The sequence below is a fragment of the Delphinus delphis genome, chromosome 17 (assembly GCF_949987515.2).
Source record: "Delphinus delphis chromosome 17, mDelDel1.2, whole genome shotgun sequence".
NCBI classification, from domain to species: domain Eukaryota; kingdom Metazoa; phylum Chordata; class Mammalia; order Artiodactyla; family Delphinidae; genus Delphinus; species Delphinus delphis.
The window spans coordinates 18314383-18339015 of record NC_082699.1 but is presented as its reverse complement, the minus strand read 5'-3'; the positions used below and the strand labels follow the sequence as shown (position 1 = coordinate 18339015).

Sequence of the window (24633 nt, the reverse complement as noted above, 5' to 3'; positions counted from 1 at the left end):
CAGTTTTGTAGGTCAGGGACTCTTTGTAAGTTTAGAGCAGTGTTTTACTTACCATATTCCTCCTTGAAAGCTTCTATTTACTTTCTTAAACTGTGGATGCCAGTGGAGAGGTACCAGGTGTGCATTCCAGACACTTATACAACATACACAGACTGAGCCGTCTGCCCTTTAGGTACACAGCTCCGGGCTGAAGAATTTCTAGGGTTGTTAGAAGAATAAATGAGGCATTAGAGGGAGCAGGCTCTGAGGTAGAAGCAAATACCCTATATCCCTGCAAAGACAGGTTAAAAACACCCTCTTCATTATTACAAACAAAAAAACTCACCAGTTTATTCTGTGCTTTTTCAAACTGCATTGCTCTCCCCCTGTATATTCATTAAATAAATGCAAACACATGTGCTTTGAAATGGGTAGGTGTAAAAGAACATTCTGCACAATTAGATCTAGGCTGTGGCAGACTTATCTCACATGCATACATGTATCTGGGGGATGTTAATTCACGGTGACAGCTGAGCATGACAAACGCAACAGTACACAAATTGGAAGGCCGAAAAAATGCAACTACGAACCCCATGCAGACAAACACGCATATGAGTTTTCCCTCAACACACACGTGGCCGCACTTATGGGCGCGTCACCACATTGATAAACCCCAAACACAAACACCTGGGCCTCCGCCGCCCGCGAGCTGCCTCCACACACGCGGCCTCGCCTCCTCCTCCAGGCAGGCGGGGACTCGCGCGCGGCCCTGGGCACAATCGCCCTCCCACCCGCATCCCGCTGCGAGAACACAAGCGCGCCGGCCGGTCCCGAGCCAGCCCGCCCGCCGGGGAAGCGGCGGCTCCCGAGGCTGGGGGCAGGGCCCGGGGGGGGGGGCGGTGCGGGAGCGCCGCGGGGCCGGGCCTCGGCGCCCGGGGAGGGGAAGAGGGGCGGGCGCGGGGCGGCGCCCGGCTCACGTGGGCGGGTGGGAGCAGCTGAAGGTCCGCTCCGGAGCCCGGGCTGTCCTCTCGCGCGCGGCGCTGGCCAGGGCGGCGGCGGCGGCGGCGGAGGAGGAGGAGGAGGAAGGCGGCTGTGGCGGCGGCGGCGGCGGCGGCAGCGGCGAGAGAAGAGGGGAGGACGGGGGCGGCGTCGGACTGGAGCCGAGCGGCGGCGCGAGCTGCCCGGGGCGCTGTCGTGAGCTCGCCCGCCGGGCCTCCACCCCCGAGCTACACCCTGCCGTGCCCAGCTCTGCCCGCGTCCGTGCCCCCGCGGGGAGCGCGCCGGGGCTGCCCCCCGAATGACGGGCGGAAGGTTCGACTTCGACGATGGCGGCACCTACTGCGGCGGCTGGGAGGAGGGCAAGGCGCACGGGCATGGCATCTGCACGGGGCCCAAGGGCCAGGGCGAGTACTCGGGCTCCTGGTCGCACGGCTTCGAGGTGGTCGGAGGCTACACCTGGCCCAGCGGCAACACCTACCAGGGCTACTGGGCGCAGGGCAAGCGGCACGGGCTGGGGGTGGAGACGAAGGGCAAGTGGATGTACCGGGGGGAGTGGTCACATGGCTTCAAGGGGCGCTACGGGGTTCGGCAGAGCCTGTGCACCCCCGCTCGCTACGAGGGTACCTGGAGTAACGGGCTGCAGGACGGGTACGGCGTGGAGACCTACGGGGACGGAGGTGAGCGGCGTCGCTGGCGGCTCGGCTGCTCCGCGAGCTAGTGCGGTGGGCTTTGCCCAGACTGCGGGGAAGCGGGGAGGACGCGAGGCGCACGTGTCCGGAAACCCGCCAAAACACCTGGGGAAGCCTCCCACCCTCTTCCCGCGCCCGCTCTTCCCGGGAGGGTGCAGTGGGACGCGACTGGTGCGCAAGGGTTGGATCTGACCCGGTTCTTGGAGCGGGCGGTGTGTGCACACCCTGGGGAGCAAGGCGTGAATATACCTGGCCGGCGCCGCGCTGCCACCGGGAGGGAGCGCGCCCGGGAGGGTTGGGCTGGAGAGGGGACGCTGTCACTTGAGCCCGTCACATTACGTTCCTGATCCCTCCCTCTCCCGGGCGGGTTTGAAATCACCACTCCCGTGGAGTTAGAGCGAACGCCCTGGGCTTGTGAGGCTGGCGGTCGCTGCGGACCGCTCCTGGGATTGGTTTCACGTGGAATCGTATTTCGCTTCTGGTCCTCTAGTAGCCTAAAGATAGAAGCCAGAACCCCATTAACTAGGATGTTGGGGAATTGTTCCTTATCTGAGGTGCTTTTGGAAACATCCTAGTTATGGGAGTGGAGAGGCCACCTGATGCAGGTGGGATTCGGAGGATGTGGGGTTTTCTTTCTGTTTTTCATTCGGTTTCTTGAAGTATTGGTTTTCCATCAAAAGAAGGTACTCATTGTTGAGCTGCAGATAGCTGGACAAATTATGAGGAAAACACTTTAGAAATGAACAATGGAGTCTACGTTTTAAAAAATACAATTGAAAGGTATAGTTGCTAAGTTAACAGCTACTTTCCTCCTGAGAATGGCAGTACGAAATCGCCGGTTTGCACTAAGGTGTATGACCGAAATGGTATGCTGGCTGTGAGCAAAATTCACCTTGTTTTAATATTTAAACAATATTTGCAAAAGAAATTTTGTATATAAGAGGGCAGAGTTCCCTTTTTTTTTTTCAACCAGGAAACATATTATTGAAACAGGTATCAAAATCTGATGAATTTCCTTTTGTAATAAATTGAGAAGCATGCATGTCTTATGCTTTGGCAAAATAAATTTTCTTATATTAAACAATCAGTTAGTTGAAGAGGGTTGTAGGAAGCAAGGTCACATTTCAGAATTCTGCAGCTCAGAGTTGGAGGATATTAAAGGGATCCAGTTAAAAGTTTCTCCAGCCCACGGCAACCCCAGTCAGGCCACTGCTTATATAAAAGCTTATACAATTTGTACACTTCACTTACTCAGAACAGTTGGGCCATGTTTCAAATGCAAAACGGCAGAATGGTAGGATTTGCTAAAAAGGACATCTTTTCATCCTACAGTATAAATGAAGGATATGGTTCTCATGGATTAAAGGCGGGGGGACTTAAATACTTGTATATGGGCTGCATGAGTTTCAAGTTCCACAGTAATTAGGGCCCTTAAATGTTCTGAATGGGCATAGAGTGCCTTAGGTTGACAGCCTTACAAACATGTTAGCTTGTGATTGGATTTTATTGGAGACCCCGGGTCTACAATATAACTAAATTCCATGCTCGAAAGTTGGAATACAAAACTTATCTTTCAAATGTGTGCATTATTTTATAACCTTTCAAGAAGGCCATGGATAGTTCTTTTACCACAGTATTTGGAACGCTAAAAATAAATGTCTTCTTTCAAAGTTACTACTCATTAAACAAAATCTCTTGGTTTAGAGTATTCACTATACCTAGCAATCTATATATATATATATGTAGCACAGTAAAGGTCCTCTATGTATGTGTTGTGGAAGCTCAAATAAGTGTCTAGGATGAGTGTAGATAATCAGCATCTTGTTTTAAAACTAACTTTTAAAAGAATTTTTTAAAAACCTCAAAATTTGGCATCACTGTAGGACTGTGGTTCTCTTTTTCTACCAAAAACAAATCTAATATGCTACCAATTAGGAAGGGGAGAAAAAACTCTTAAAAATCACTATTGAATTCCTACTCTGTTTTTCTTTCGTATGCCAATCAGTTAATTAGAAAGTCCTGAATCATAAAATGGGGGTCTAAATTGAAGTGTATTGCTACAACTTATTTCATACAAAGATTTTGGCCAAAACAGGACATATCACTTCCCCTATTTTTACTTTTTGCCTCTGCACCACAAGTCCATCCCTAGCTACCCTTTCAGACCTAGGGAAAATCTGATTCCATGTATTTTGTGGTGGCATTGAACTAGAGGAAGGAAGCCATAATTCCATTGACAAGTATCACTCGGTTTATTTTATTAGTGATTTGTGTGTGAAGTGTTACTGAAATAGAAAGCCCCTGAATATTAAGAATAAATTAGTACCATGCTCATGAAATCCAAGTCTAGGTGCCCAGAATATTTGGTGCAAATTCTGAGCCTGCTGTGGTTCCTTTTTTCACCTGTCATGAAGCTATTGAAAATATCTAGGAAGACACATTGTTTTGTTAATTATATGCATACTTGCACATGCACATACCCATTCACAGCATGTAGATTTAAGTTTGGCATAATAAAGTCTAAATTTGACTGGTATTCTTTCTGAACTGGATGCCTTCCACTACAAGCTTATTTAGTGAAAATGGCCATATCTAGAAAATCAGCTCCCAGACACAGAATCATAGAACATAACTTCAAACCCATGAAAATAATTTTTAAACGTGTGAACTATGCATCTATATTTAAGGGATTGCGAGGAACTAATTAGAACTTTATTTGAGCAGCAGGGAGCAGGTGGAAACCACCTGCTTCATAAAGAACTAGAGGCCCTTTTTTTGCTAGGTTCATTGACTAAACTAAACCTGTTTTAAATTTCAGATGAGCCACTAACACTTTGACTGTAAATTGGTTTCTAGCAATTCTGTGGAGGAATTCTTCCATATACTGTTCCTCAACAGAATAGGATGGGAATATAGCCAATGCCATTGTTCTGCTTCTCAACTGGACAGTTAAGCAACACCCTAAACTTTCTAATTATTGCTGTTGCCTTAAACCACTTAGAGTTTTCAAGCAATACGTCGTTGGAAATTCTAAATACCTTTTGGAGATAGCAGTTTAAGGAAACTAGCTGTTAATTTCCCTTCAGTGTTAGGAATTCCTAAGACAGTATGGTTGCATTTTAAAAGTGTAAATACTTCTTGATATCAAACAGTATGTTGGAAGTTGTTCTAGCAAAATTAACTTGTCATTATGTAGAAGGATACAATTATAGCATTCCTTGCTTATTTAAACAACGTATTTAAAAATAAGGTAGTTTTAGTGCATGTAAGTCAGGTTGTATAACTTTTATCTTAGAACTTAAAATTTTATCAGGAAAAGGGAAAGTAAGTTGCAATTTCCTAATAATTCAATTTCCTTCCCTGTTAAAGAAATAAATATTAAGGAAATAATTCAGTTTCCTTCCCTGTTTGGAGATGGCTAATATTCAGTAGAAAGCTTCTTGATCTGAAATGTTCTATTTGACTATCTTATCCTTTGGGGTTTATGCCCACCTCCTCAGAAGTTCTTAGGTGTCAGGTTAAGATGTTAAGACCTACCCAGAATATGACATTCACAGTACCAGACCCACTTCATATTTCATTGTCTCCCTGCTACTGTCTATTTATATACCAAAAATATATCAGAATGAACAGAAAGCGACGGTAGTCTTGAAATTAGTCAAAACTTTTGACTTTGGAGCCATTATGGCTTTATCTTTTAAGTGCAGTAATCAGCCCTTGTTAACACAATGATATAAAACTATAAGCAGCACTTCTCGGTATTTTAAAAATAACTATGCCATGCAATAGAAATCTTTTCACGGCAATATAAAATGGCAAGGTAGCTCGGTATAATCAGAAACTGAAAGAAGTCAAGACAGACTGTTATCATGATTGGTGTTCTGTGATATTGTGAGTTAGGAATAATAAGTAATTACATCTTAAAATTTCTACATAGCTTCTTTTGGGGGATATTTTAATTTAAAATTTTCCTTTAATTAAAAGGAAATGAACTTGATGTAGAAGAGAAAATTCTAAGTTCCCTAATCTTAACATTCAGTTCCTCCTAAGGTATTTAAAAAGCTGCTCCAGATTAATTTTTAAACGTCTCTGCTAATTTATTTAATAGAAGAACGTACTGAAAACAAATGCTTTCGATTAGAGATTATCCTTTTCCTGAGAAGGCATAATATTCATTGAAAAAGTGATCTGGTGTCAACAAAGTTTTAGTGGACACTGTCAAGCACGCCTTTGCCCTGAGATGAATTCCGTAATGCTAAGTGTGGAAGTTTTCCTCTGGCCTTATCTCAGTTTTCCCAAAGGTAAACAGTGCACGCTTTTTAGCCACCACAGCTGTATACAAAAAGCCTACATACAATTACAGAAAAGGTCTAGGCACAACATCTCAGGGACGGGATTCACAAATGGAATTTTAAAAGCATCCCTAAGAGTTGACTGGGCAATGTGCGGGATTAAACCTTGGGCCGCCGGGCCTGCGCGCAGGGCTCTAGCCGTGCGCGCCCCGCGCTCGCAGGCGCCAGCGCCTCCTCTGCCCCAGACTTACGCTGTGCTCTCTTGCGGTCTCTCGAAGGTACCTACCAGGGCCAGTGGGCCGGCGGCATGCGACACGGCTACGGCGTGCGCCAGAGCGTGCCCTACGGCATGGCCACGGTGATCCGCTCGCCGCTGCGCACGTCGCTGGCCTCGCTGCGCAGCGAGCAGAGCAACGGCAGCGTGCTCCACGACGCCGCGGCAGCCGCCGACAGCCCGGCCGGCAGCCGCGGGGGCTTCGTGCTCAACTTCCATGCAGACGCCGAGCTCGCGGGCAAGAAGAAGGGCGGCCTCTTCCGCCGCGGCTCCCTCTTGGGAAGCATGAAACTGCGCAAGTCCGAATCCAAGTCCTCCATCTCCAGCAAGCGCAGCTCGGTTCGCAGCGACGCGGCCATGAGCCGAATCAGCTCCAGCGACGCCAACTCCACCATCAGCTTCGGCGACGTAGATTGTGATTTCTGCCCGGTGGAAGACCACGTGGACGCCACCACCACGGAAACCTACATGGGCGAGTGGAAGAATGACAAGCGCACCGGCTTCGGCATCAGCGAGCGCTCCAACGGCATGAAGTATGAAGGCGAGTGGGCAAATAACAAGAGGCACGGGTATGGCTGCACCGTGTTTCCCGACGGCTCTAAGGAAGAGGGAAAATACAAAAATAATATTCTGGTCCGTGGAATAAGGAAGCAGCTTATACCAATAAGAAATACAAAAACTAGGGAGAAGGTGGACAGAGCGATCGAAGGCGCGCAAAGGGCAGCCGCCATGGCGAGAACCAAAGTGGAAATAGCAAATTCAAGGTATGTACGCACAGGATGGGTGGTTCTGCCCGGGTCCTTCGCAAGAGTGGAATATCAGATAATATGTTTGTCAGTCATTTGGTGACATCACCAAATAGGTTCTACAACTGCCGGAATCAAAGGTGGAAAATGATTAAGCCCAATAGAATGAGTCAGAAACGTACCTGCACTCTTCTGAAACTTTCCGCCCTCAAAAAATGTCGAAGGCACATTGCGGTTCCCTTCCTCATATAAATTACTTCCCTAATACTGAACGTGATGGAGTTGACTCAGAGCCTGTGTACATTTCCCAGAGTCCAGAAAGTTACTTTTTTTAAGAAAGAAAAGTACCCCTGAAATACTTCCAGAGAGTGCACAGTGCTTTTGTGTGCTGGAAAGAAAATACCATTCACATGGAAACCCACCTAGTGTAGGTGAGTCCCTTTATTCTAATATTAAAGTTGGAGGTGTGTACAACTCTGCCTTAGAAAATTATCCTAATTTATAATATTCAAATTCTGTTTATGGATGCCTTATAGGTGAGATTGGTTTTGAGAAACTCACCAGGATTCAGATAAGGCAGAAATGTAAAGCTACGTGACAGAATCCAGCAGACATTCTTTGAACAGCAAAGCTTACCTACATGGGAAAGGCAGAGTGACCGAGGCTCGGCAGAATCCCCCCATTCTATGCAAGAAAGACTAGATCACTGGTATATTGAAAGGAAGGGGGTGGGGAGAGCCTGACAAAGACAGATGGGACTGTCAGTGTGCCAAGGTTAAAAGAAAGAGCGGCAGAGGAGGGCTGGAGTGAGTAGGACACAGTGGTGAATAGTAGATTGAGAAGTGAGGTGTATGTGGGCATGCCCCTGAAGTTCTACCCATGATAGCCAGGTTCAGGCATCCAACCAGGGCATGGAGAAACCGACTGGGAATAGAATTTTACTAGGGTTGGATGTCATATGTTAGTCAAAAAAGAAAGTGGGACGGTTATACGTGGAAAATTTTATTCTTAGGCTCATTTGAGCAGGTACTGACTGGCCCTAGTTTCGTGTGATTTGAGACATAACGTTTATCGTAGAATATTAAAAACCCTTGTCCTGCTTCAGTACTATCCTCGCATTGAAGTAAACCTTCTTGTGAAACCGCGAACTCTTAGCATGTCTTCAGGCTTTTATTCTTACCATTAAATTAATGAGCCCTCCCTTTTCTTTGGTGGAACCATGTGAAAATTCTGATGTTCAAACTTTTCGATGTACAAAAAATGGCGATTTCATATTGTTCAACTTAATACTTCTAGACTTCTGAAATTCTTTTTTTTTTAAAATTAATTTATTTATTTATGGCTGTGCTGGGTCTTCGTTTCTGTGCGAGGGCTTTCTCCAGTTGTGGCAAGCGGGGGCCACTCTTCATCGCGGTGCGCAGGCCTCCCACTATCGCTGCCTCTCTTGTTGCGGAGCACAGGCTCCAGATGCGCAGGCACAGTAGTTGTGGCTCACGGGCCTAGTTGCTCCGCGGCATGTGGGATCTTCCCAGACCAGGGCTCGAACCTGTGTCCCCTGCATTGGCAGGCAGGTTCCCAACCACTGCGCCACCAGGGAAGCCCTGAAATTCTTTTTTTTTTAAATGCCCCTATTTTATGGCTGCTGTTTACTTCTGAGTGTCTGAAACGCTAATTGGAAAGTGGAGGCGGTCTTGGTTTTTGTATTATTTTTAGATATATATGATATTAAAGTGTTCAAGATTTCCGTGTTTATCCCAAACCCAATTTTAAAGTTAATATTGCTCGTTAATTGGCGCAAACTTTCAAGAACGGTCTCTCCTATCTGCTGAGCATCTTTTATTGTAGATCATGGTTTTCTCTGATCACCAGGCATTGCATCTACTTGCTTTTTACTTTGCTTGTAGATAGGATACTTGGCACATCTAACCTTGCCAGCTTCCATGGCCCTCTGATAACTTTTAGAGCGAATTGATATACTTTTCGTTAGGCCCTAGTCTCTAATTTGAAATGTGCTCTTGGATTCTTCCCTTTTGTTTTCACCTAGTGATAATACTAGAGGTAATTCAGTCTTGGCAGGTGGAAGATAAACCTGTGCGGGACATTCTAGCAAAGACCTTTCTTATGCTTGCTTTAATTATTGACTTTTATGATTAAATTGGACGAACCTACATAACAAAAAGCTGTGATGCAGAGATCTCTGATTTTACCGGTATCGTAAAACTCTTATCCAAGTTCTAGGCACAGTCTCTCTGTCGAAAGTCTTTTGGGGTGGTATTATGTAGTTTGGGAGTAGTGTGTTATAATAGTTTATAATTAACAGACATTTAGCTTAAGAGCTTGTACTTCTAGCTAGTTAACGCCTTCATAAAGATTTCACTTAGCTGTTTACAGAATGCTCAGTTCATTATGCTTAGTGATGTAAGCCAGTCAGAGGACAAATATATTGCATGATTGCACTTATAGGCGAGATCTGTAATGGTCAAACGCATAGAAACAGTAAAATGGTGGTTGCCAGGGGCTGAAGGGAGGGAGAAATTGGAAGTTGCTGTTCCAAGGTATAAAGCTGCAGTTAAACAAGTTGAATCGTTCTAGAGCTCTCTACAACATTGTTCCTGTAGTTAACGATGCTGTAGTGTGTGCTTAACGTTTTAACGGGGTAGATCTCATGTTAAGTGTTCTTACCACAAGGAAAAAACTGTTTTGATGACATGATAGGCAAAAAAAAATTTTAACGCCCGATTAACCTTTTATATTTCACTTTCACTGGTTTAGTGTCTTTCCAGATTCCTTGCTTTAATGACTACTTCAGATACAGAGTTTTGCAACTTGCTCAGTCCTTCCTGACCCTTCTAGCAGTTGTTATTAATGGTTTTTGCTTTTAGAAATATCAAAAGTTTAAGAAATAAAGACACTCTTCCCCTTCCCCTGCCCCAGTGATGGCAGAATAAGAACTAGAAAGTAAGACTCCTGGCAGCGGCCACTGTTGAAATCACTAGTTCAACATTAGCAACAAAGGGAGATGATCTGTTAATGGTTATTGACCACTTCAGATTGCCTCCCTGATAGTGTTATTGTTGTATCACTGTTATTTTTTATGCTACAGAGATCTTTGTTTGTTTCTGAAATCCCAGGGAAATGGATCCACTTTTTTTTTTTTTTTTTTTTTTTCTTTTTTTTTGCTGTACGCGGGCCTCTCGCTGTTATGGCCTGTCCCATTGCGGAGCACAGGCTCCGGACGCGCAGGCTCAGCGGCCATGGCTCACGGGCCCAGCCGCTCCACGGCATGTGGGATCTTCCCGGACCGGGGCACGAACCCGCGTCCCCTGCATCGGCAGGCGGACTCTCAACCACTGCACCACCAGGGAAGCCCTGGATCCGCTTTTGCACCATCACCTTATTTTATCTGGAAACAAAGCCTAGCTTTGAGGGAAAATAATCACCTTCTGTGAAAAGGGCTCCTCAAGGAAATCAGGAGACATGGAACCAGCCATCTTCGGCCCAAAGATTCAGGAAAACATGGTAGATCTGTGGATCTTTCCTTCATTGCAGACGGAGTGGTGTATCTTCCCAGTAAACACAGGAGGCTTATTTCTGAAGGCTTATTATGGACCCCTGTTTAATTCTTATAGATCAGGGAATATGAGGATGAGAGAGAAGAGGTAGCAGATGGTAGAAATAATGCAGTAGAATCAGTAGTTACTGAAAGTTTCCTAGCTAGTTTGGCTAGCACTCAAAGAGTTAAAACTTTACAAAAATTTTAAAAAAAGAGTTAAAACTTTAAGGGATGCTAATAATTTGCCAACGCCTATAACCTTTCTTTAGGTGTCTGTTCTAATTCCAAACGTTTATATGATTTTATGTTAATAAGATTTTTTAAAAATGGTTTGTTCTCCTCTTGTCTTGGCCCAGAGAGTAAAAGTCATCACATGGGATTGAGAAAATGTCTCCACCTTGTTTAAGAAATGTGCAAGAGAAAGGGGAGCAGCTCTGAACATTTCAAGCTCCTCATTTTCAGAGGCAGAGACCGAGGCTCTGCCCAAGGTCACCCCACTGTCCCTGTCATTTCAGTCATTTTTCTCATTTGGTCATTTTTTACTCTGCTAACTCTTGTCTCCAATAATTCCTTAAGACAGATGTTCAAATGACTGTTCCTTGAGAAAAATATTTTAAGGAGGGATTTTAAGGTGAGGCATTTGGTTGAGGCATTTAAGTGACCCTTTGAGAACCACACTTCCATGGAAACGAATAGATAATTTAGGGAGGGGTGTAGACAGAGGAAGAGCTTTGTAGAATCTGGGCCTTAGAAGGAGTAGTTATGCCAAAGGGTGGAAGAGGAGTGTTGAAAAGGATGGGAGAGCTCTGGCCTAAAGCATCAGAGAACCACAGGTATTTGTTTATACTTGCTTCGTTGTTATCAGATTAGAAGAAAGAAAACTAAGAAGGAAGGATAGAGCGGAGTGGGATAGTGACCCTTACTCACTAACTCTGGCCAGCCTCACTGCAGCTAGTCGGGTGATGGGCTGGGAATCCCCCAGGACCACTGTGAAGTGCCAGTGGTGGGTCAGGCTGACGAGTGGGGTGGAGCTGTCTGCTCCCAACCTCTCCCCCACCATTAGTGCCACTTCAGGTGGTAATGGCAGCACTAGACAGGGAATGTGCTGTCCCCTGCCCAGCCCTGCTGTGCTTGGGGAATGGAAGCAGCCAGATAGCACGTGGAGAAGTTCAGCATCAAGGAGTCTGGTGAGCTTGCTCTGTCCGTTTGCAGAACCAGAGACTGGATTCCCTGTTTGCCAGTTTTGGACTTACATATTAAAATGACAGGGTTTTTTTTTTTAACCCTACAGGAAAAATATATTTCCCATACTTCTCTTTTAAAAAGGTACATTACAATTTCATGCCACTCTCCCCCTTTCCTCCATGCCCAGAATGACTCAGCCACTACAGCTTTCCTTCAGGGGAGTCTTTGCTCATCCCTCCCTCTGGCTGGTACCCAGGCCCGGCTCCCCTGGCCAGCCCCTGGGGCTGCTCCCCACTCTGCTTTAGACATAGAGCCTCTTCTTCACTGAGGGTTTCCCCACCCCTGCCCCTCCCACCCCACCCCCTCAGTCCAAATCCCCCCGTTGGTCTAAATCGTCATTGTATTTCAGTATGTTTGTATAATATCTCTTTCTCCAGCTTAGATTGGAGAGCCAGGCCCCGAAGGCAGCTGGGCTCACTTTTGTATTACCAGCAGCTAGTTGAGATCAGGGCACTTTTATAAGAGCTCTAGTAAATATTTGATGAATGAGTGAATCACATCCTCACTACTTTGGGTACGTACACTGCCAGTGTTTCTAATTCCATTTTGCCAGACATTTTTAAACCGCCGTTCTCGGACAGGAAACCTAGCTCTCACAGTTCATCACCCTGTAACCTGGCAGTAGTCAAGGAAGTGCAGAAAATGCAAAAGTATGTGTTAGACGTGCCCTTTTCCCTAATTAGGTCAACATCATTAAAGTGTCAGAACTAAAGCATAGCCAGGGAATAACAGCTTCTAGTTAAGCCAGAATGTTAATTCCATTCGTCATGAGCTGGTCCAGTGATACCTGTGAGTGTCCGAGAAGAAATTTCCAGGAAGTCATCTTTTACTAACTACAATAACACTGGCCTATCCTACTTAGTTGACATCACCAAAATTTGTGATAAGGCAGAACATAAGAGCTTATTGTCTTTTTAAAAATCTGTTTGCTGAATATTCAGCTGTCTGTTTCCTTTTGAAAGGTTTTCTTGTCCAGCCATTTTTTTTTTTTTGGTCATTTTTCTTTAGCTCAAATAATAACATTCAGTGGAACAGTCCCTCACAAGATTACTTGACTACATTCACACCTATTAAAGCCCAGAGTCAGCCATGAGCCAGTGCACTTTGTGGATCCAAATTAAACGTATTACCACCAATTTTAGGTAGAAGCTCAATCTGCCGAGTTATTGTAAAGGGCAGGGAAGTTGAGGTCCTTAAATTCTGTTGGATAAAAGGTTTCTCTTTCTCTTTTGAAAATCGATATTATTATAGTTTATATTTTATCTTTATTTCTTTTCTGTAATATCAGAGGCTGTATCACATCTTTAAAAACAATTTTAGGTTACCTTTTCCATGAATGTTTTTGTTTCTTCTACTGGGCCTCTGGTTAATTTTCAACTATTAGCGTTAAGTGATTTTTCATAGGAAGGCGGACTCCTTGTAATGCCTCATAAGTCACTTTAATGAAGAGACTGTTGAATAAGTAAAGAAATTTGAGGGGCACATCACCTAAAATGTGGGAATGTATGGCTGAGAAGAGCATCAGTTATTTTTTTTCAGTTGCGTCTCCCGTGTTCTTCCATATCTGCCTTTGCTGCCTGTCGCCCTTTTCCACCTGCTCTCACCAGCCCATGAGCAGATTCCAGAGTCTTGGTTAAAGCGCTCAGGCCTTGAGGTGCGGAAAAGCTTCTGTGTGTGGGGGCTGACGTTTGCCTTTTTCTTCACAGGAGGGTTGTTTTAAGGGTTGAATGAAAGAGTGAGTGTCATGGGACTTTAACCTGTAAATCCCTACATCTAGTTAATGTTTTAGAAAACGTGTCGATCCTACAAGTACCATTCCCCAAAGTGAAGGTTGATAGAAGACCAAGAAGCCAGCCTGAGATGGAGGTAAAGATGGAAGCAGGAAGGGAAGGAAGGCTTGGGAAGCGGAAATAGGGCTAAGCCAAAGGAACGGAGTTGAGTCCACCAGGCTTGACCACCTGTGTGCAGACGTGTGTGTCCAGACTCACCCCTTGCCCAGCCGCAGTCGGTGTGGAGTCAGTATATTGTCAACAGGCAATTACATTTTTTAAGACTGAAGAGAAAATGAGTAAGGAAATGGCCCCGTGTGTTTCTGTCAAGCTAGGCTGGGGTCCTGATCCTGAAGACAGTGGAGGATAACAAAGACTTCATCTTCATATTGTTTGGATATATTAGTGTCGGTCACCATCACCCTTTACGTGTGTTGTGGTTTCTGTATTGCACATCAAAGTTTGAAGTACATGTTTGTCGTTTTTACCAAAGATTGCCCATTTCCCATGGGAGCAAGTGAGGCACCCGCTCTAATTTCCTCACCTTCTTCTCCAGGCTGTTGAAAGAAAGACATGCTTCTTCCTATCCCGGGGCCCAGGACTTCTTAAGGGGCCGAGCAGTCACTGAGAATTCTGTGGGTGTGTGGAGAGAACAGCTGAAACCACAAAGATAACCTAGGCGTCAGCCCTGTCCTGCCCCTAAGCAGGGGGCAGAGCTTGGCTACAATGCTCGTCCAGAGGCCGAACTGGGAAGACGGAGAAAGCCCTTGCTCTGCTCTTCCTTCTCCTTCAGCTCTGATGTTATATCACCTGGTGGCTTAACAGGTCATTAACACATGAAATGGGAACACATTGTATCACGAGCACCTTATAAAACATTCTTAGGCCATCTCGTTTCTAAATATATTTCTTTAAAAAAATTCTTCAGCCAGCCCTCCCAGGGCCAGGCCCATTCAGAAACCCTGAGGCATTGAGGTGAGCCTGAGTTTTAGTGATTAACAGATAGGTCCAAGCAATACAGATTTAATGAAACTCAGTCTTGGGCCACCATGATATGGGAGAACCACACAGTTATCCAGGCTCTAGGGCCATTAGAAGCATTCCTTTTTAAACCCTGAACCGTGTAGACGTGGCTCTCCGCTTGGAACAGGGAGGGCGAGGAGAATATGCCGTACGTGGTAGGAGTGGCACGGGTGGCACGTGAGGTCATAGTCAATTCTGCAGAGACCTGCTTGGTGGAAACCGGCTGTGAAGACTGGAGGGAAAAAAACAGTCCAGGGCGATGATAACCTAGGCTTGGGGGACACACGTTGGCCCGGGTTTTAACTGCAGAAATCTGAGTTTGCTCCAGACAGTCCAAATTTCGGCAGATTCCATCTCATTTAGCTGTGAAATAGGACACCTTCCTGATGTCGTCAATGTGGGGCATTAAGGCAGCAGCTACTTTTCACTACAGCTTCGATGAAGTGGAAACCACCCTGCTAAAACTGTTTTCCGGAAAGGCGGAGGTGTGATTGGGTTCAGGCCCCATCCCGCGTGCTCCATAGGAACGCTGGCTTTGTCCTGGAGAAGCTCTGCTTTGGGGCCAGTGGCAGGGTTCCGTGCGCATGCTAACCTAGCGGGGAGGCGCCTGCGAGCAGCAGCTGTCAGGCACCCTGCTCACAACTTTCCATCATGGATTAAGCTGACTCTACCAATCTCACTTTACTCAAGACACCAAACTGGACGCTTGCAAGACTAGTGCCTTGCAAATCTTTGAGATGCTTTTCTTATTATAGATGAAATATGAACATTGTGTTTAGGAACAGGATCCAACAAATGCCAAAGGTATTTATGTAAGTCACTCAGCCTTAGTCCAACGGCCTCTTGGGAGTACAACCAAATCAGCTTTTAATCATTTTGCCCTTCTGCTTCAGTGGGTGTTTCACATGTATTTGTATAATATGCTCAATTCAGAATAAGCTGCTTTATCAGAAATTTAATTAATGTGTAAGGAATCAAGATTGCCTCGAAAATAGTACAGCTCTTTGAAGTCAAATCTTCTTAGGATTTCCCTGTGCGCCCAAAGAAACTTATTCAAGCCAAGTACAATACAATTAATTTTTAATTCACTTTCTAGTATTTTAAAAATGATCCGTTGTGCCAGAGATTAACAAATCATTTTGTGATATTTTTTCGTTAGCGTCTAAAAACTTTTAAATGAGGTAAAATGTTTTGCTAAATTTTACAGTTATCAAGTCAATCAAATTTTGAGCTCAGTTGCTTGGTCCAAGTGTCCCTCTCAGTTTCGCTTGGTCCAAGTGTCCATCTCAGTTTCTTTTTCTTTACATTGGTGAGGGAGCTTTTTGGAAGTAGGATTTCAAGATTTCATACGTATACTTCCATCTATGGGGGAAAGGTCTGAGATTCATAGGGGGAGCCTCTTCATCAAAACTTGTTGAGAAGTTAAAGTTTAGGGTTCGAGAGCGAGGATGGTGGGGTGTCAGGTGATGGGGCTCCACCCACCCTCCACCAGCCCTAGTCACTTGTTCACGCCCCCTCCGGCTCATCCCAGTGATTTCAGAATCAGTTGAGCTATGGACTGACAGGCTCCCTTGCAAAGATGCAAATGCCCTGACAGTGCGGTACCTTTAGCCCTTATCTGTCGTCTGTTAACAAGTTCGTTAACAGTCTGGCCTGGATTCCCAGAAAAGACAGCCCATTTTATAAGGTTTGCTTCTTATCTCAGTGAAATATTAATTCCAGTCACTCACCGATTACATACTATGTAAATGTAAAATTATGATTAGGACCTAGTCCTTTCTGTCACAGCATCTGGTTGGTACAGATTGAAAAAGCAGTTACCTATTGGATGATAGGCACCTTGCTGTGAGTTTAGGTAGCACACAGGAGGAGCTTAATCATAGGCCGGGGCTGGAGGCGAGATTCCGCAAGTGGTAGCAAGCTGGGAACCAAAGGATGGGTGGATGTTTTCCAGAAGAAGGTGGAGGATGGTGCAGAGGACAGTGGCACTCGTGTATTTGGCTGGAAAAGAGGGCGCTAGGTGGCAGTTGTTGAGAGATGAAGTGGAGAAGTAAGCAGGGGGCTCACGGACCTATAAGGAATTCAGGCGTTATCCCGAAGACAGAGGAGACCTGTTGATAGTTCCAGGCAGCAGAATTACATGATCAAGTATTAGAAAGATCACTCTGTTTGCAGGTGGTATAGAGATTGGCAAGTAGAAGGGGGCAGGCAATAAAACTGGAGACAGGTTAAGTAGTAATCGGCTGACCAGTAATCTAGGTAAGAGCCCATGGAGTGAGCTAAGCAGTGGCAGTGGAGGTGGGAAAGAAGTGAATGTATGGGCGAGAGCCTCCCAGGCAGACTCAGTAGGACTTAGTTGATGGTGTGGTGAACCAGAAGAGTCAGTGACTCGGGTTTCTGGCCTGGACAGCTAGAAGGATGCTGGTCCTGTTTATTGAAACAAGGGACCAGGGAGGAAGGTACAGGTTTAAAGAGGAAGATGAGTTTGGATTTTTGTTTGTTTGTTTGTTTTGTTTTTTTGCGGTACGCGGGCCTCTCACTGTTGTGGCCTCTCCTGCTGCGGAGCGCAGGCTCAGCGGCCATGGCTCACGGGCCCAGCCGCTCCGCGGCATGTGGGATCTTCCCGGACCGGGGCACGAACCCGTGTCCCCTGCATCGGCAGGAGGACTCTCAACCACTGCGCCACCAGGGGAGCCCGGAGTTTTGACTTCTTAAATTTTGAGATGCCCAAAAGACAAAAGGGGCCGTGGGCCTGGAACTCAGAAAGATGTGTACTTTATGTAAAGAGCTCAGACGGTAACCCTGAGGAACAGTGGCATTTAGGAGCCCTGCCACGAAAGAGGAATTCCTGTACATGATACTAGACACAGCTGTTTTTTAAGAATTACCAATAAAGCAGTTCTCACGTCAAGTGCTTGGGAATCTGTTGCCTTATGACAATGCAATTCAGGTATCAGAACGTCCCTTCTTGAATTTGTGAAATTATACTTTCTAAGATTTGTGCTCAAGGGACATACCCAGCGAGCAAGATAGATCTGTTGGCCTGTTTCTTTCTTGGCAACGCACGGGAACAAAATATCACTATCAGAAATTATTATGCTAAAGAAACATCATTTGGCAAACGTTTATTTAGTGCCAGCTGTGTCCAAACATGGCACTAGGCCCTAGGAATACAGAGATGAATAAGAAACAAAACGTGTTGGTAAGACCAGATAGGCTGGCGGGTTCCTGTGCAGCAGGACAGGAGCTGGGAGCGAGGCAGGGCTGCAGGCTGGAGGGGCCCACCTGGAAGCACGTAACCCAGCCTGGGTGGTTTGTTGCAGACCGCTTCCCGTGCTCTTTGCACAGGCAGCTCCCTCTGCCTGGAATGGCCCTCCCTGCCAGGCCCCTTTCCTTTGCCTAACCCGTTAGTCTCTTGTGACCACTCTCAAGATGCACAGCGGGCCCGGACTAAATTAAGAAAACTTAATAAAATGTCTCTTCAGATATGTAATGTCACCCCTAACAATAGGAATGTAAAGTAACGGAAGAATGTAAAGTACAGAAGAATTTTATAATGGGGAAGGGAAGATAACTGTGCTCTCTTTAAAAAATATTAACCTGTTAAAATACTTAAATTATTTTCATTTAAATCACATTTTTTAATTTAAATTAAGATTTCTGCATAGAGTCTGTAAGATGATTTTTGACGGTAGCAGGAATCTCACTAGCAGCCTTTGGATACAGAAACGCCAAAGGAAGCTGTTTAGCAGGTAGTGAATTTTTTGGCAGTGTTTCCAGATATGGAAGCAGTGTAGACACTCTAAACGGTTCCCCCGTGTATAGCACGCATCAGTGCAAGCGCCCTTCCCCTTTTGCTCTGAGGAGAGCAATTGGGGCACTGCCTTTTAGCCACGTGCAGACAGACATGTCTTGAGTGGTTACCTGGTGCCTGAACCTGTGCTGTGAGCTTGTCATCTGTCATTTCACCTAATCCCCATGGCAACTCTGTGAGTAGGTAGGAAACTGAGGTATAGAAAGGTCACAAAACAAGTAAATGACCTATCAAGGGAGGATCCCAGACAGCATAACCATTGGAGCCCAAGGCTTTAACCTCCACAGGATTTTGAGAATTGGGGTAGGATTTTTTTTTTTCTTTGACCCGTATCCTGTCTCGGTTCCTAAAGGAAGATCTGTCTGGAAGCAGAATTATTTAGTCATATACTTCATTTGCCACTGTTTCCTTTAACAGACATTATTCATTCAACAGCCACAAACCTTGTGCAGGAGACAAACATAAACCGATACTGTCCATATAGTATCGTAAATGCTGAGGTAAAGCTGTGAGCGTGCCTAGAGGAAGAGGAACACCAAATGCACGTGGGGCTTACGGGAGTGGGGCTGAGCCTGTGCTGTGGAGGTTAGGCAGCAAGCAGACGGTGGCAAGCATGCTCCAGACCAAAGGAACATCCTGGGAGGCCAGAGTGGAGTGAACGTGCATGGGCTGAGTTCCTGCAAGCAGCGGGACTGGAGGGCAGCACTCCCCAGGCGTGCCCCATCCACCCCGAGGGCAGATCCCGGGCGGCCTGCTGAAAATTTCCTGGTCCTCCACCTGGGGCTGAATTAACTTTTCTTTGGCTGAGGCCCGGAGGTCTGCATTTCGCAAACTTCCCAGGTTACTCTCAGGCGCGCTGAAGTTTGCTACATTGAGATACGATGGGAAACGAGGTGGTGAAGGTTTGGGAGCTGGGTTTTCCACTGCTGGCCTTGGGGAGTCTTTGAAGGAATTTGATCAGGAAACCATCTGCCTTTGAGGTGGATTTAAATGGGGCCAAGACTGGAGGCCTGGTCTGTGGAGATGACAGAGACCCAATCGAAGGCTGGGGTGGTAGAGAAGCAAGGGGTAAAACGAGCAGAAATTGATGGATTGGAAGTGGTGGGTAAGGTAAGGAGCAGAGGCAGATCTAGGACGTTGTGTGTCTGATACTCTAATGCCCCTAAATCAGGTTAGCAAAACGTTTCGTTCATTCCCAGAATATGGGTGATTTATTTCTGACATATTGAACAAGTAATCGTTCCAGGTCTCTTTTTCTTACCGATGCAATGGGAGTGAGGAAGTGGGAAAAACTGGACCAGGCAGTCACAGAAAGCCCCGGTCTGGGTCTCTGCCATCCTGTGAATTCACCTCCTTTGCCTGTTTTTGAACCTTGACTTCACGTAGCTCTACCAACGATGCCTCGTACAGAAACTACTCTGTGAGTAAATCACTCAGTGAAACACCACTGACGTTTTACTCTTCCAACTCTAGACTTGTCTGCAATCAGAAGATGGTGGGCCGAAAGGGGAAATGACCTACCGTGTAAACTGTTAGAAGCAGGCTTGTAGCGAGGAACATCGAACCAAAATCAAAACGGTTTTGAATGACCCCTGACAGACCAGTCAGTGTTGATCAAGTCAGAGGCATTGTTAGATGCTCACATACTTAGACCTGCACTAGCCCTGAAGGGGGAGAGGAAGCGTGAGCCTGACCCCGTGCCCCTCTGCCCACGGACACACAAGCTTTGAGCTGGTGGGAGGTAACTTGTACTCATAGAAGTGGTTAAATAATAGCACAGAGTAATACATTCAGTCAACTGTTAGCCCTCTGCCCCCGTTCCATACAAGTTTTGAAGAAGATTAAAATGTCTAAATGGTCAGTCTTATAGGTATTAAAAAGAAATAAATTGTTCATAAAACAGGTCCAAAGACTTTTTACGTGGCCACATATCGTAGTAATATTTTGGGTTTTGGTTTTTTTTTTTTTTAAATGTTAGTGGATAAACTTGATAGTGAAAGCTCTTTTCAAAATTATGCTATTCTTCTTACTCCTCGCTAAATCAGAATAACTTTCCACTCGTTGTTGGAATGATTAAAATGCGGTACTAGAGTGAGCAGTCAATAATTCCATAAATGAAAACAAGGGGAAGAAGAGCTTATTGAAAGGTTTTTCCCTTTTTTTTGCTTTGGAGTCTTCAGTAATGCATTAACGGTGCGGCGTTAGAGTTCAGTCACTAAACTTTATTGTTTAAAAGTTTTCTTTAAATTACGGTTGCTATATTTGTAATCGTTACACTTGTTCGGTGCCCAGTAATAAGACCTTAAAGATAAAGGGAAGTAGAAGGCATAAGCCAACAAAAGAAAGAAAACAAAACAAGTCCCAACCATCCCTCCCATAAATGGTGTCTGCGTGAACATGTATGTATAGCGATACTGGCCCTAAAGAAATGCCCAGGAATGAGAAAAGGGAGGAAAATTAGAGGGCGTGAATAAAGAGGGGTTCTTGGTGTAACGGGCGTGTCTGATGCCAGGTGGAATTGGTCTGGAGTGATTTCATAAGGAATTTGAGTCTTCGGCAACATTTTAAAGGGAAGCAAAGGCATGATTTGTCACAGAGGCAAACGGAGATTTTGCTAGGTGGGGGGAAGAATAGCATATCTGATGACTCACAGCCTGAAGAGAAAGAAAAACCGCTTAAAGGCAGTGAGTATCGCCAGTGCTCATTATCTGTGGACAATATTGTCCTTGTGGCTTGCTGGAGTAGATCTTTCTTTTAGTTTCATAGCCTTGTTAATCATCTGATGTTCTGTGTTGATGTTCCCTAATGACTCCCATTGCTAGTAAAACCTGAAAACAAGGCTCTTTCATGGGCAAGCGCTTCCCTCTCACCCTCATCCTACCGCCAGGAACAATGACCCAGAAAACTGGTAAAGCTGGGGAGGGCAGTCTTGAAGCTGCTCTGAAATCCCTGAAAATTAATGCTGTTGGTTTGTAGAAAAGAATAAAAATACTAGGAAAGTAGGAGGCTGGAGACGCTGGACAGACCCCCTGCTGTCAGATTCAGGCTCCGGAGCTCCATCCCCTTTTGAGGAATCTTACAAATGTGTACAAAAATGTACTCAAACCCCTTCTGGATTTTGCACCACCCACTGGCGTGTGTAATCTAAGCTTCGCAATGTTGTGCTTTGCAGTGGTGTAGAGCACAGCTGAGTCATGTCGGGAGAGGAGGACAATTAGATAAGGGGTGCTGACTAGTAAAGGATCCTAAAAGCACTAATCAGGTGTTACGCAACACACAAGTGGAAGCTGTTTCAGAGTTCTGAGGAAGTGAGTGACATGAGCAAAACAACATGTGAGGAGAATGATTTTAGCTGCCCTGTGCGCAAGGTGGATTTCAAGCAGCAGAAGTTAGGACAGCACCGTCAGGACGTGAATAAGTCAATCCAGGCATAAAGGACTGGATTCTTGAACTTTATAAAGGGGAACTCATCTCGTGTACAGGTAGTTGTGTACAAGGGAGTTCAGGCTCTGAGGGTCTGAGCATAGGTAGCTAAGAGCACAAGCAGACCGTGAATGGTGATGGAGACGCTTTGGGGAGGAGCTTTCAGTTTATGGCCCCTCAAGGAGGAAGAAAAGCGGAGAGATGAGATTCCTGTAAGAATGGTACTTTGAAGCCTTGTGCATTTAAGAGCTTCCAAAGGAAATGGAAACATCAAAGAAAGATATGCATTGTCACTTATAATAAGGAGTTGTTAGGAAAATGAGTAGAGAGGGCTGGGGTAGAGAAATTGATAAAGGAGAGTTAGAGATAGTGGCCTGTATGTGGAAAGAAGCAGGGAATTATTTTATACTAAGGTAAGATAAACTAAGACAAGATGCTGAACAAGGTTTGGTTGTGGTTATAGCTAACATCTCTATTTGCATAATTCCACTGTCTGAAATCAAATTAGCAAATCCGTTTTTTTTACTCTATTAAGAGACAAGCCATCCCCCTATCTAGTTTATTAGCCATACTCTAGTCATAGCTTTCATTAACTCTTCATGCTGCCTAGTGTCTTCAGCTAAGTCCACATAAGAGAATGAAATTAACATCCATGACTTTCTTCGCCTAAGATGCTTAGAAAAGGTACCTTTCATTTTTTCCCTATTTAAAACATGATTTTTGTCAACAGGTTTACTGGGAAAACTACATTTAGTACAAAATACTCAAATGGAAAAATCAGTAGGTTTATACCTTTATAAACCCGATGAAGTAAACCAAGGATTCAAAAAAAAGAATTCTTTTAAACAATGTACTAATGGCTAATTAACATACATGTTTCAGGTATTTTTCCTGATTAAAGTGATAGTTATATTCAGAAGTGTTTCTAAAACTATATTAAAATGTGACCTGCATTACAGAAAAAAAGTGTACAAAATGAAGGGAATAAGGACATGACTTGCATGAAGATAACATGCCTTACTAGTTAAAGAGTGTGAAAACTCTGCAGTGGCTGATTGCAGGCCCCAAACCGTATCATCCACTGTGTACCTCTAGAAGGACATTAGTAGACATTTTCCCTACATGGAGTAGGTAGGACAGTGAGTGAGTTAGGAGTCCCAGGAAGAACACTTGGGTTCAGCTTAGGATCAAAACCAGTGGGGGTGCTAGGGGTCTATTTTGTGCTTATGATGTTCCGTGATACCATCTACGTCTTTTCTTTCTCTGCCCTCCCCACTCTAACTCATTGCAGGTTTGTTCTGTTTGATCTCCTCTCTGGCTTGTAATAGAAAATCCACCTGGTCTCCAAGGGCTAGCATGTCCAGGAGCCCAGTCCAGGCTTCGTGCAAATCCTTAGCCAGCTTCTGCTGGCTAAGGGCCTTCTTAGCAGGATCTGACCAACCACCTGAGAAAACACCACTCCTGCTGGAAAACGGGCAGGTGTGGGAGTGCTTGATCAGGTGCAGGGGTCTCTGTCGAGCAGTCTAATTTTTCCATTAAGAAGAAGCTGGAGGCTTCCCTGGTGGCGCAGTGGTTGAGAGTCCGCCTGCTGATGCAGGGGACACAGGTTCGTGCCCCGGTCCGGGAGGATCCCACATGCCACAGAGCAGCTGGGCCCGTGAGCCATGGCCGCTGAGACTGCGCGTCGGAGCCTGTGCTCCTCAACGGGAGAGGCCACAACAGTGAGAGGCCCGCGTACCGCAAAAAAAAAAAAAAAGAAAAAGCTGGTTACTGCTTCTAGTCTGTCAAGGTTTTTCTTGCCTTTAAAACAGGAAAATATGAAAAGAAAAAGTATTTTTAACTACATGATGACTGCTTCTTAAGTGAATCAAAATGTAAAGCTGTTTATATCATTAACTCTTCGCATGTAAGTTGCTCTTTCAACACCATGGATTACATTGAATCATGCTTTATAATTTTTGTCTCTATGAGGACTGTGAATTAACCAGAGATGTAAAAGTTTAAGCTTTCAAGTCATGGAGATTAAGAAGGGATATCTTTGCAGAAAAAAAAAAAAATGAAGTTTTTAGGCAAATTGGTATATTTACAGGTCCTGCACTAAATAGGTGTAAGGACCTTTAGGAACTGAAGAGAGTCTGTGCAGAACTGGATTCTCTCATGACATTTTCAGGGTTTTTTTCTCCTAGTTTTTCTTTTCCTCCTTTCGCCCATCCATTTCATCTCTGATTAGTATGAAATTCTGCTCACTTAAATTCTAAATAATCTTTAGAAGTCTGAATTAGTAAACACTGAACTCATGAGCTCTAAAGCCATACAGAATTACTGGAAGTTTTTCCTAATAATTCAGCACAAGTGAAATGAATGAAATGTTTACTTATACTGCACACCTGGAAAGAAAATGATCATCATGAGTAGGTCTTTTTTAGACTTCAGAGGCCTCTTTGATGCTCATTAATATATACTGGATAGCCAATAAGAACAATTCAGTTTTTATACCTTGCATGGAACCAAGCACAGGTGTCAGTCAAGATGATGCTGGCACTCTAAATACTTGGTTTTGATTGATTTGTCGTCTTTAGGTCGGTATTCTTCCTTAGAGATTTAGAATCCACAGTACAAGGCTAAAATCTAATCAGGTTTCTGACAGTTCCTGTATCAGCTCAGTACTCCATATATGTATCTTTAAAATCTCTGTACTGAGATTACTGCATAAAAATTGTTCAGTTTAATAGAAATGATCATTCATTCCTAAAAGGTCTTTATGGTTCATGAGGCTGATTTCCTAGGGCTCAGCTACATAAACTGATACAACCAATAGTTGTTGAAT

The 24633-nt window shown here is 44.9% G+C and overlaps 1 protein-coding gene across 2 annotated transcripts in view; it reads left to right on the top strand.

Moving 5' to 3' along the window:
• Positions 1-1269: 1269 nt before the first annotated feature.
• JPH1 (junctophilin 1) overlaps positions 1270-24633 on the top strand; it is a 77741-nt gene continuing 54377 nt past the window's right edge. For both annotated transcript variants that reach the window (XM_059994786.1, XM_059994787.1), the window contains exons 1-2: positions 1270-1655; positions 6238-6997. In XM_059994786.1, coding sequence (XP_059850769.1) covers positions 1277-1655; positions 6238-6997 — 1139 coding nt within the window. In that variant the 5' untranslated portion in view covers positions 1270-1276. The remainder of the gene's footprint in view (positions 1656-6237; positions 6998-24633) is intronic.